General features: G+C 34.2%; 1 protein-coding gene across 1 annotated transcript in view; it reads right to left on the bottom strand.

The window, feature by feature from the left end:
- The window catches only part of LOC129220640 (uncharacterized), an 83,522-nt gene that overhangs the window by 42,561 nt on the left and 27,331 nt on the right, over window positions 1-13,630 (bottom strand). The window contains exon 6 of the mRNA XM_054855068.1: window positions 1,796-2,051. Coding sequence (XP_054711043.1) covers window positions 1,796-2,051 — 256 coding nt within the window. The remainder of the gene's footprint in view (window positions 1-1,795; window positions 2,052-13,630) is intronic.

Here is a 13,630-nt window from a genome sequence, read left to right as displayed (position 1 = left end):
CATGAAATAAGTTTTTTAATTTTGGTTCAGTTTCTTCTCATTGCTTATGTCTAAGCAATTTATAACTGAAATTATTTTCTGTTAAAACCCAAGTCTTCTTTCTAATGAGGTTGCGCTAAAGGCCCTACCCTTTTCGATCCCTCGATATAGTATCTGTTCCTTCACGTGGAACCATATTAGGGGATGCTTTTACCATTAGAAATTTGGCTCTCAGTTTTTTCACTAGATGGAGACACCAAGGCTCTCTTCGATGCGAAACTGCAAGAAGAATTTAATTCTGCCGAGAGCACTCCAATCCAAATGAGTACTCGAGGGATCTTTTTACATGTTGCATAATAATACGACATGTTCACTGTCAATTTTCTGCTTCTTAAAAATCCACCAACTGGACCCAGGTTCGAACTTGCGTCTTTGGGCGTAAGAGACCAGCATCTAACCACTACATCATCACCACTCTGTCGGCAAAGCACAAGTTACCGTGGCTCATTATACGAGCTTAACTTTTAGCACCAATAATAATGGATTTTTGATTTGCTTTCGTTGGATTTTAAACACACAAGCGCGACAACAGGCTGTACGGCACCCAATTATTTACTGCTGGTTCTAAGTCCAATAGTGAGGTCATAATGGGAATGGCGAAGTCGTCATATAATTTCTGCTGGATTGATTACCTCCTACAGCCATATCATTGATCCTAACTGATAACTGAAAATGCTAAATGAAACTCTGTTGAAACCGCACTCCCTTACAGGCTCCCCCGTACCTACCACTACACGTGGTTTAATCGGTTGGATGTGACCTGAAGATAACCATGTTTTTGATTCAGTACAGGAGCCGAGCAAACCCTGATTCAGCACCCCAAGAAGCATTGATTTTGAATGGGAACTTGGCTTATTTTGTGACCACAAATGCGTTTTGCATGTCCCAGTAACCATTGCTGAACTCGGAGGACCTTCAACCGACTGACGTCGAGCCCAGAAACCCGACCCTTAAAGGGCAGCTCATTTATCGTCCGGCCGTCCCGTTCATCCCGTTTTTTGATGTGACGGACTGCCGACAAAAACAGAGTAGCATTCACATACGGTCGCCTTACATCAATTTCGCGGCTGAAAGAAGAGCGTCTCCTGAGAGAAGAGCGCGCTGCTTGGCGGAAACCAATGAAATGCTGTCCTACTTTTGACGGCCGTCAGATATCAAGGTTCTTCTGATCGAAACTGGTCCCGTAAAAGATGGCTTGCTGTCATGGTAACCAGCAAAGAAAACCTGTTTCGGGGAGAAAAAATCGGTGCGAACGTGACGGACGGCTGATAAGTGAACAGTTCTATACCAATTACGCCACTGCGGAACTTGTTGGAACCACAAAGGAAGTATTCCTATTCTGTGACTGGTAGCTAGAGAAACTCGGCATCCAATCGACAGAGCTCTTTATCTTTGAAACATTGAGGGAGATTCGAGGAGCCCGTATAACAAAAAATACACGACTATGATTTCGCCCATACAATTACAACGGTCCGTTTAACTCCTTTTATTGAAATTGTTGTCTGTTATGGTGAAGTTGCGTGTTTTGCTTCTTAATTGTGGTTTCTTATTCACTTTATATTAATCTACAATCAAGAAGTAAAACAACCTACTTCATCCTAGCAGACAGAGAAAGAAAGCGACTTTTAGCCCCATGATGGCGAACGTATCGCTATTTTAGCTACATATAATGCGGAACTAATTGAAAGTAAAAATTCAACAATATACCAGATGTATAAAAGTTCTTGTTGGAAGCTAGAAATCTGAGAACACTTACTATCTTAAGATATTTAGTGGCACTGTAGTCTGCCATCGAGAGACTTCCAGCAAAACTGAATGTGTGAAAGGCATGTCCTTCTGGTCTGGGAATTCGGGACTTCTTTCCGAACCTATGACGTCGATAATTTCTTTCTGCACTTTCCTCTGCACCTCAGGATAAGCCGCCAGTATGTACATGCACCATCCTACCGAAGTCCGCACTGTTTCGCTTCCAGCCCCGAAGAGATCTCCCGTACTGCCGATAAGGGTTTTATCTAGGAATGAAGTAATAAAATTTCAATTTCGGACACATTTAAGAAAGCGTAGAAATATAAAACCTTTTGGTTTGATCTTGCCTTTAAAAAAAAAGTGCGTTTGCTAATTTATTCTTTTTTCATGGTTTTCTTATTTTTTTAAAAATCTTAAGTAATATATTTTTTTTTTCAAACAGAAAGTCTTTTAGTAGTTATAGCGTGAATCAGAAGTCAAAACTTCGTTAAAGAATTCAAATTTGTCTACGTTTTGCAGCATAAGTATTCTTTTTGGCTCTTTTCGAACAATTTTTAAGTTATTTCCTCTTTTAATTTAAAAAAAGAAAATTGTATCATTTCAAATATTGCTAATTGAAACACGTTTAAAATAAACAGATTTTCTTTTTAATAGCTGAACAAACATTGTTAACACTGGAAATCGAAAGGAAATTTTTCTCTTTCAAGGTTGAAATTAAAATAAAATAAAAAGGAGATTTACTTTGATGTGAAGAGAACTTTCAATACAGTAAGTGATACTGAAGAAGTCATCTATAAAAAATTTATAGTAGCCGTAACACAAATAAATTTAATGAAAATACTGACTTTAAGTGCATTGAAAACATCCATTTGAAATTTAGTCGAAACTTAGTAATTGCGATGCAAATAAACATTAAATTAAAACAAAAAAGAAAAGTTTAAAAATTCCTTCATTGATCCTAATTATATATACCTGATACAGATAATTATGCGAAGTAAGAAATAATAGCGTTAAAAAGTACAAATTGCAGATTACTGCAGACACGTGTTTCGACGTTACAAGGAACGCCGAAGCACGTGTCCGCAGTACTCTGCCATTTGTACTTTTTGACGTTGTTATTTTTTACTTTACTATTTAGCATAAATGTATTTATTTCTCTTACATGTAACTATGATTTTAACTTACCACTGAATGACGTACGCGAGGAGCGTACATTACTAGGGGGAGGGTGGGGTTAAAACGCTTTTTCAGTTTTGAATGTTCTTTAAACGTATATTATGCAAAATTATTATTTTTACTTTGTACTAAATTGTATTATACCCTTGAAAACTTTATGCTTCCGTTTTTTTTTTCTTTTAGAAAGAGTAGCATCGCATGTTGGCTCTGGATTTGCATATGTTTAGAAAACATTAACTTCTTCCCCCTTTTCTGGAGAAAATCCTACATACGCCACTGATGTCACTGAATTATACCTTATATTTTTTCGGATTAAAAATGTGTTTCGAAGAAAGTTTCAAATAGAAACACTTCTACTTCATAAATCATGAAATTGAAAAATAAGGTTCCATAGGTAATTTGAGACAATGCGTCCAGTGGGGTTGTTTCCTTCAGTCAAAAGTACTACTTTTAGTCACTAAAATTGATACAATGAGCAAAAAAAAAAAAAAAATAATAATAATAATAACATGGAGTGCGAAAAAACTTTCATTTTCATATCGCTTACTTTTTGTTCGATTTTGAAAATAAGGCGTGGTCTTTATGACGTCACAAATGACGTACTTGGCGCGTCCGTCTACGGCGTTTCCTCGTTATACTAATCAAGAAGTGAATGAAATATTGCGCTCTACGCTTGCTATCAACCATAGCGTTGCCAGTACACGTGAGTAAAGATGCGAATTTAATATTGCGCTCTGCTAAAGGCATCAGTGAAGGACATTTCATCATTTGTGATGTCATGTGCAGAAGCGTAAACAATAAAATTGCATCGTTCAAAATAAGTGTTAAAAAATATTAAACTTTGTCAAATTATTTAAAAAATGGTTCAATCTCATGTTTTTAATCATGTTCTTTCAGAAGCAATAGTACTTTTAAATTTTCGGAAACATCCCTATTCTCTGCTTAGATTTAATCCGTGACTTCTTTTAGAAAAAAATACCTAATAACTATATGACTCGCTCTACTCTTGATTGTTTCAAGTTCTACATCATCAAGAGACATACGATACTACATCCAATATTCTGCTAAAATTCAACCGAGCTTCATTTTCGTGCAATGAAATAGAGCAAAGCAGGAAAAAAGAGCTTAATTGCTCTGTCGCTGTTTTCGTTCTCATTACATTTTTTTTTATTGCAAGTGTCGCGAGTACTCATTGTTTTTCGATTTTTTTTTTTTTTTTTTTTTGGTGAGAACAGAAAATTTTGATTATGTGTGATTCGTTAAAAAGTACGTTGTCGTTTTGGAACGCTGGCGGTGTTTATTTATTTATTTATTTTTTAAATCTGTAATGAACACCCTTGAAAGTTCTTATGCATTTGTTTGAGGGTATGTTAACATGACAGAACGAAGTTAGAGAATATCAACTTTTACCAGTGATTTCTCTGAAACTATTCGGACTTTTGCTTATGTGTTTGGAATGTGAATGTTGATACTGACCGGCTAATGTCAACGTTTACCAGATTTTGGAACTTTACAGCAACATATATATAAGTTCAAATTAAAAATCAGAATTTCAATAGTCTTTTTTTGAAAGGCATGAAAAATTGCTCTCCCAAAAATCAAGTTATTAAGTTGTCTTGACATAGTGACTTGAAAATCAAGGTAATAGAGATAAATAAGAAAAAGATCATGCGTAATTTCCTCGTAGGGGATGTGGGGTTAGGTGAAAAAGTGAGGTATTTTCCTTTTGCAGCGCCACTTATCTAGCAATATTTTAACTATGTTCTTAAACAAATAATAGTTGATTCCAGTCAAAAAAAAAAAAAAGCTCTAAAGATCAAGGGAAAATATAATTCAAGTTATTTTCAACATTACACACGCATTTTAATATTCTGTGGTTTATCAAAAATATGTTTTGGTGTATTATAAAATAATAAAAGTTTGGAAATTAACATTTTAAGTATTAGTGGAAATCTTGATGCTCAAGGCAGTACTTATTTAGTTAATATTGGAGATGTTTTGATTTCAAACGTTCAATGAAATTGGTCAAGTACACGAGGGAAAAATGAAATACTTCCTTCGTTTAATTATTCATTTATTTATTAAACCACTGACGTATTTATTAAATCATTAGCTTTTACGCGCGGCTTCGCTCACGTTGATGTAGTTTTTTCAATCGATTCAAGTTAATGGTCGACACAGGGAGAGGTCAAATAGTTACCAAAAAATGGTTTCTCTCCAGTTTCGCCGATATTTAAAATGGCTTGCCCCCTTTAATATATCAAAAGATATGATGAAAACTGAAAATCAAGGGGGGGGAGGTAAATGAAATGTCAGCGAAACTGGGAAGACACCAAAAAAATAACACAACATAAATCAGGAAAACGTTAAATAGTTGTAAAGAAGTTAGTTTTGATAATTTTCAAAAATTCCAATTCGAGTGAGGTCAACAATTCTTAAATAAAGTCAACCATTTCCCTTATAATCCCCATCCCCTTCAAATGGTGTCGAGCACTACACCTGCTATCTAAATTATTGTATAACTTCTTACCGGAGAAATCGTTCCAAAATAGGGTCAACAGTCACTACAAATCCTGATTCTAATGATGTCCCTTTAGCGTGAGAACATCAAACCTTTAAAATCCCCCACGTGAAGGAAATCAACTGTTTCTTAACAACGTAAACAGTCCTGATTAAAATACCAAAAAAGTTCAGAGTAAAAATACCATTAAAATCAGAGTAAGCACAACAGTTTTTTTTTTTTTTTTTAAAGCTTCCATTTAAATGAGGACAATAGTACAAAAAACTTCTCATTTCGGAAAGAGAAACATTTCCTAAACTCTCTATTAGAATGGTAATATCAGCGTTTTCAAATAACATCTCCCTCTGAAAATCTCCATCATGATTAATTCCAAAAATCTTCATCAGTACAGGTCCGATAGCATAAAAACAAATTAAAAAAAAAGAAGAAAGAAAGAAAGAACAATACTCTCTATTGTCGATATTAAAGTAGGGATATTAATTCCACAAAATACAAATAGCAACAAATAGTTTCATTAAAATTTAAAAAAAATCGCCTATGCGCTAACGTAGTCGCCTGGTGAGTCTGGAGCATTGAGAAGGAATAGATGGAGAGAGTGCAACCCTACTATCGCGAAACGGCAACCATACCATGTGACCTGGGGAGCAATTTCTAGTTGACCGTAACCGCTGAAGAAGTTTTCATTAGCTGAAGCCATGAATGATACAAACATTTAACTGTAGAAGGGAAAAATTAGATTTATAGCAATAGTGCAGTATTGTAGCATTATAAACAGTGAAGAAAAAGCCATACCAGGAAATCCAGTAACTTTTCTTAGGTATGTATGTACAAATGTTTTTTACTTCTAAATAAAGAAAAAAATAACATATATGTGCATTCAACGAGTACATTTCCCACAGTTGGCTATAATTTTTAAATTTTTGTACTGATTTTACCTATAAATGTAATAAAACATTGTATATCATGAGTGCAAATAACATTTTAGTTCCATAAAAACACTTTTTACTTAACTAGTAATTATTTTAACGGCTCTTGAGTAATTTGTGTATATTTGCTTTGTTGGCGAGTAGCTTCTCGCCAAGCTCCTGTGAACAGCAGATGCGTTTAGAACAAGTTTTAGATTTGAAAATAAATATTTGTTACTTTTATGCTTTAATTTAAATACTAGTGTGCCTGCGTATGAAATAATTTCAAAACATTGATTACAAGACACAAGAATCCATAAATTTTCGATCAATGAGCGAACTCTTTAAACATATATTTGTACATGACCGTCATTACAAGGAATAACTAGTATGTTGTGGCCATCACGAAACTTTCTTCTATATTTTTCTTTTTTTTTTTCTGATCCCTCCCCATGCTTGACGAGGAAGCAATATTCCCAACAAAAACAAAATTACACATGCAAAAACTTGACGACCATCCCAATGTCTGAACTATTGCAAAAGCAAAGCAAAGAGCGAAAATTGAAAGTTATTTTAAAAGCCTTGCTTGAATTAATTATAAATATTTTATTTGTTAACAAACATAAGATGGCAACAGTTAAAAATTTTAAATCATTGAGATAATATTTCCGATCATAGACTAATAATAAGAGTAGACCGAGCTATGGCAACCCATTTGCTGCTCATAAACCAAACCATGTGACTGGTGGATGTCCTAGCAACAACGGGCGTTAATCGTAGCAGACGATCAACGCCAGCGCGAAATAAAATAAATAGAATTTATGGAACACGGAAGAATGATCTTTTATGGAGTCCGATTTGTAAATTAGTTATTCTAAGTTGTAAATATTTTGTTAATATAGTGAGTTTTTCGTTTAGATAGTATTGTGCATTTTCTTTAGTCAATTTCAATAACTCTCTAAGCAATAAAAGATGCAAGCGACCAAGAAGAATCAGCAAACGGTAAGATTTTTACCTACAGTTTCAATTTAAGATACCGATTAGTACATTTTTGCGTTAACGCAAAACGTTTACGCCATTTCGTTCACGCCAACGCTGACAGCTCCAAATGAAATAAAAGTTACCGAAAACTGATCAAAAACTATTATTAATGTCAAAATAATGCATAACTAAAAGAAAAACAGTTCAATCTCTGCACTTGGAAGTTTTTTTTAATGAAAACACATTGTCTTAAAATACATGTCGAGGTCCAAACTATAGATAATGCTGCCATCTAGCAACCATGCTGCCAAAGTCTTCGCCAAGCCCTTCCACTAGTCACATGATACATCTATGAACCAATTTTCTTCATCAACAAGAATGAGAAAGCTCGGTCTACTCTTATTATTAGTCTATGTTTCCGATCATTTCCATACAATTAAAATTACGAGAAATGCGCAGACGACAATCTATTACGATTTATCTTTCTTATTCGCAACTCCAACGAACTATAGGGGGCACTGAAGTCACTGTCTAATGGCGGAATTGAAAACTAAAACAAACGCACATGGTAACGAAGAAAATGCTAAAAGTGTTGTGATTTTTGTTCGTACGTATGATTTTTTTCGCTTTATTCTTTTTAAATTAATTTTCAAAGTCTTGTGGATATTCTGGCCCACGTAGAAAGAAATGAGAATTCAAGAAGCATTACTAAACGTCAAAGATTAATGCAAACTACGTAGTTCGTAGTTCCAAGCAGCTATTTCCATGATGTTGAATTCGATATTTATCAATTCTTGATAAAACTAAATAATAATTGTGGCCTGACAAGAACAACAATTAATGCTAGAAAATTCAATATGACATTACAAATTATTATCGAAAGAAGATGATACTTCTTTGCCTTGCTTGGCTAGCGCTTATTTTTTTTCCATTTGTAGCTGAGTTATTTCTCTCGAATTCCCTAATCGGTTCATTTAAAAATTTTCTGTTTCGATTTTTCTAATTTCTGAGTTACGATTTAATTGTGTCATGTTATGCAAATCATCAACAAAATTCTCACGGATATATGGTGGTAGTTTTCTTTTTAGTTGATTGACCATTATTTCTTTTCACTTATCGAATTCTGTAATCTTACTACCATTTTATTCCACTCATGATAAAAATTAAAAATGGTTTAACTAAAAACGCGAAATCTCGCCAAGGCTACTTTGCTCGCACAATACCAAAATTATAACCCTAAACAAATTTGGCGAAACCTTTCAGCTGAGAACAAAAGGAATAAAGTAAATTCTTTCTAGGTTAAACATTTTTCATTTTGTTCTACGATAATAAATCCAAGAAAATATTTTGCATACTGTCCATTCCAACTAAATGCTGCTGTAAAATATGATTAGTTAAATTAATTTAAGATTAAAAAAAGCTCATATTCTTACAAATTCATACAATAAAAAATTTTACCTGGTATAACGTTATCCAATTTTGTTAATCCAGAGTTTTCTTGTTTACGCGTCCACCATTTAATACTTTTTTGAAAGAAATAAGGAAAACTAACATTATTTTGAGAAGCTCGAGAATACTCTTAGGGGACGAATTAATTTCTGTAGCTGAAAGCAAACTAAGACACATCGATTGCGTTAATAAATACTCAGAACAAACTGCCTGTGTTTACGTCAACAGACACACATGGAACTAAAACGTGGCAATGTTTTAGTTCATTCGGCAGTTTTGTAAATCACCGCAAGGTAGCGTATTCGAGCGCTGGAGTTCCGAATTGTTGCATTAATAAAAATATTTTTATTCGCAAAAAAAAAAAAAAAAAAAAAAAAAAATCAACACCTCTTGGAGCGATCGGCGTCAAAATTGAACCAAAACCTGTTTACATATGGATTCACATATATTCGAAATTTCAACCAGAACGTAGCATTACTTCTTGAGATAGGGCACTCAAAATGGAAAAAAAGAACGGGTGATTGCGCTACCCCCTTTTTAGCTGTTGACACAAAAATAAAATCAGTTCTTATACCCACTAAGGTAAACCAGGAAACATCACGAGTTCAGTAATCATGAAAAAAGTTAAAAATGGTCGCATTCGAAAGAGTATCTTTAGAAAAAAATTTGACCCAAATATTGCGTGCCCTCGTCCTTTTGTTTTTGAGATATGGGGGGTCAAAGTCTGTCGAAATCTTACGAAAATTCGCCAAATTTAAAGACTTGGCAAGAAATGGAAAATACCACGTGATTTCATCGCCTGCGTCTAGCAAGACTCTCATTTCCATTTCTGGTCATATGCAAAGCGCGTAAATGATGTTTCGAATTAACCCTTTACTTGTTTGGGTAAAATTAAAAAGTAACTATGAAGCCTGTGAAATGGAAACTAGTGAGCTTTATCCAGAGGAGCTACAACTTTATAACGAAATTGAACGTAGGATTTAACTTTGTAATCGTGATAATAATGCATTTCAGAATTTAAGTGCATTTCAAGTGTGTTTTACTTAACTAATTTAAGTTTGTACTCTTGTAATGAAATGTGTTGTAAGTAATTAATAATTATGTACGAGAATTAATATGAATAAGTAAAAAAAACATGCTTATTAAAGTTTATATATTGAAAATAAAATGGATAGTTTTTGATGTTGAAAGAACATGATCATGGATTGTAGTATCCCAGCTCTTATTTATTTTTTCAAAAGTTATTATCATTCATGAAGTTTTATTGTCTGACCACTGCTAGCGAAAATGTTTAATTTAAAATCGAAAAAAATAATAACTAAAAAAAAGAAAACAACGGATAGTAAATGTCAAAAATTTGCACAGCAAAACTAACGATGTCGGAAATTACTTCATAACAGATTCTTATCAAAAATTTTATAGTCGACGTTCATTACAACAACCCCTGTAGTTCGAAAAAGTCTGTCACTGCAACTGAAAGTCGCTATAACGTAAATGCACATCATATTGCATGTTATTTAGTCATTTTTAAAAATACTGAAGTCACTTTTACCAATTATGTTTCACGTTAAAAGGGAATTCAAATACGAGCAAAATAAAAATCAATACAGTTTTTTTTTTTTATTTGACTTGTTAGAGGGTTTACACATAACTTGAAAACGATACACATAACGAAAAACACACTGGAAATAACTGACAGAAATCGTTTTTTTTTTTAATTTGAGAACATGGTTTGAAATCTTTAAAAATGTCGTTTTCTTCGTATTTAGGTACTGTTAAAGACTTAGATTTACGACTTTTCAAAAAAAAAAAAAAAGACTTTAAAGTGTATTTACCGTTTCTCTACGGTTATCATATTTTTTTTCAAAACGGTTTCATCACCGAATAAACTCTTTCAGTGGAAATATTTCACCCGCAGAAGCATAAAAGTTTTAAACATCAGTTTTTTAACAGACAGTCTTAAGAATAACAAAAAATTCCATTGTTTTTACAATAAAATAAAACAAATATTTCGGGCTGTGGCGTTTTCCCCTATACAGTTGCACGTTAATATCCTGGAACACAAGCCCCTAAAAATTTTAATGCCGCAATCTGTGCCACGAAACCCCGCGCCATGGTAGTCACCCCGAGTAAAGAATTAATGCGATATTTCTCACGCGCTTTGGTGGTGACCAAATATGAAAGTGAAAGGTCTTGTCAGATGCAGATGTTGAATTCGCGCCGTACCTTCCATTTCTGAACAAAACTCGCTAAATTTGGCGACTTTACTAAAAATTTTGGCAATTTTTAAGACATCATATTTCGATAACGTGGTCACGAGGGCACGTAGTTTCAGAGCCATAAACATGTTTTCCAATGCTCTTTCGAATGCCACCAATTTGGAATTTTTTTGAATTTCCTTGATCGTGATGTTTCCTGGTAAGGGCTACTTGCCGATAAATTTTTCTTTCATTCCGTTCATTATTTCTTGAGATACAGCAGTCACAATTGACGACAAAAAACGTTCTATAGCTCAACCCCTGTTTGAGTTATTGACACCAAAATTGAATCAGCACCTGTTCCTGTTAATACCAACATATGGACCAAATTTTGTTTGATTCCACCAGTTACTTCCTGAGGAATAGCAAGCAAGCGTAACTCGAAAAACGTCCCATTGCTCCACCCCCTTGGAGGAATTCGCGCCAAAAACTAATTAATGGGCACAAGTTCACATAGGGGCACATATGTGTACTAAATTTCGTTCGATTTCATGCGGTAGTTTTTGCTGTAGAGCGGCCACAAAAAACTGGTCACACACAGACGTGACACACATACACACACACACACACACACACAGACAGACATTTTCCAAAAATGGTCGAAATGGACTCAGCACACCTCAAAACGTTCGAATCCGTCAAAATTCGAAATTCGAAAATTTGCACGAATCCAATACTTTCTTCTATATATCAGATATAGAAGAAAGTAAAAATCAAAATACATGAAAAATGCAGTTACATCATATTTTAAAATCCGAGAAGAAGTGAGGAGGGGGAGTTTGAATGACAGGTCTGGTATCCGTTATTTGTTTAAAACTGGCAAAATGTTAGCAGCTTTGCCTTTGCTAGTAACAATAATCAGTAACGATACCTTTTAGAACTGATATTTCAACATTGCTAAAAACTCTGTTAATCTTCTTATAACAATCATGGAGAAAGTTTCAATACTATTTTTCAAAAAGCACACACACACGCGCTCAATTTAACTACACCGATGCAGAACATAAAAACTTATCACAATAATTCAGGCTGAAAACTTTCGCTTACTCACAACACACTTGGTCGATCTAATATTCTCAGAAAAAATAACAACTCTTAATTGTTTCCAAAGTATCATAAAAATAAATTTACGCAGACGATAAATTAAAAAATAGGGCGGTTGAATTATTCTACTTTGTTTTCTTCTTACTTGGCTTGACTTTAATCTTCTGTTTTAATCATAGACTAATAATAAGAGTAGACCATAGACTAATAATGAGAGTAGACCGAGCTATGGCAACCCTTTTGCTGCTCATAAACCAAACCATGTGACTGGTGGATATCCTAGCAACAGCGGGCGTTAAACGTAGCAGACGATCAACGCCAGCGCGAAATAAAATAAATAGAATTGATGGAACACGGAAGAATGATCTTTTATGGAGTCCGATTTGTAAATTTGTTATTCTAAGTTGTAAATATTTTGTTAATATAGTGAGTGTTTCGTTTAGATAGTATTGTGCATTTTCTTTAGTCAATTTCAATAACTTTCTAAGCAATAAAAGATGCAAGCGACCAAGAAGAATCAGCAAACGGTAAGATTTTTACCTACAGTTTCAATTTAAGATACCGATTAGTACATTTTTGCGTTAACGCAAAACGTTTACGCCATTTCGTTCACGCTAACGCTGACAGCTCCAAATGAAATAAAAGTTACCGAAAACTGATCAAAAACTATTACTAATGTCAAAATAATGTATAACTAAAAGCAAAACAGTTCAATCTCTGCACCCGGAAGTTTTTTTTAATGAAAACACATTGTCTTAAAATACATGTCGAGTGCCAAACTATAGATAATGCTGCCATCTAGCAACCATGCTGCCAAAGTCTTCGCCAAGCCCTTCCACTAGTCACATGATACATCTATGAACCAATTTTCTTTATCAGCAAGAATGAGAAAGCTCGGTCTACTCCATAGACTAATAATAAGAGTAGACCGAGCTTTCTCATTCTTGCTGATAAAGAAAATTGGTTCATAGATGTATCATGTGACTAGTGGAAGGGCTTGGCGAAGACTTTGGCAGCATGGTTGCTAGATGGCAGCATTATCTATAGTTTGGCACTCGACATGTATTTTAAGACAATGTGTTTTCATTAAAAAAAACTTCCGGGTGCAGAGATTGAACTGTTTTGCTTTTAGTTATGCATTATTTTGACATTAGTAATAGTTTTTGATCAGTTTTCGGTAACTTTTATTTCATTTGGAGCTGTCAGCGTTGGCGTGAACGAAATGGCGTAAACGTTTTGCGTTAACGCAAAAATGTACTAATCGGTATCTTAAATTGAAACTGTAGGTAAAAATCTTACCGTTTGCTGATTCTTCTTGGTCGCTTGCATCTTTTATTGCTTAGAAAGTTATTGAAATTGACTAAAGAAAATGCACAATACTATCTAAACCAGCGGTTCACAACCTTTTTCTCTTTGCGAACCCCTTGGAACAGGCAAAAAAGTTCGCGAACCCCCTGATGTTGAAATTAGTAACATGTAAGAAACAATAAAAAAACAGCATGTTTGCTTTC

This window comes from Uloborus diversus, chromosome 4 (assembly GCF_026930045.1).
Source record: "Uloborus diversus isolate 005 chromosome 4, Udiv.v.3.1, whole genome shotgun sequence".
Lineage (NCBI taxonomy): Eukaryota > Metazoa > Arthropoda > Arachnida > Araneae > Uloboridae > Uloborus > Uloborus diversus.
This window is presented reverse-complemented; position numbering and strand designations above follow the sequence as displayed.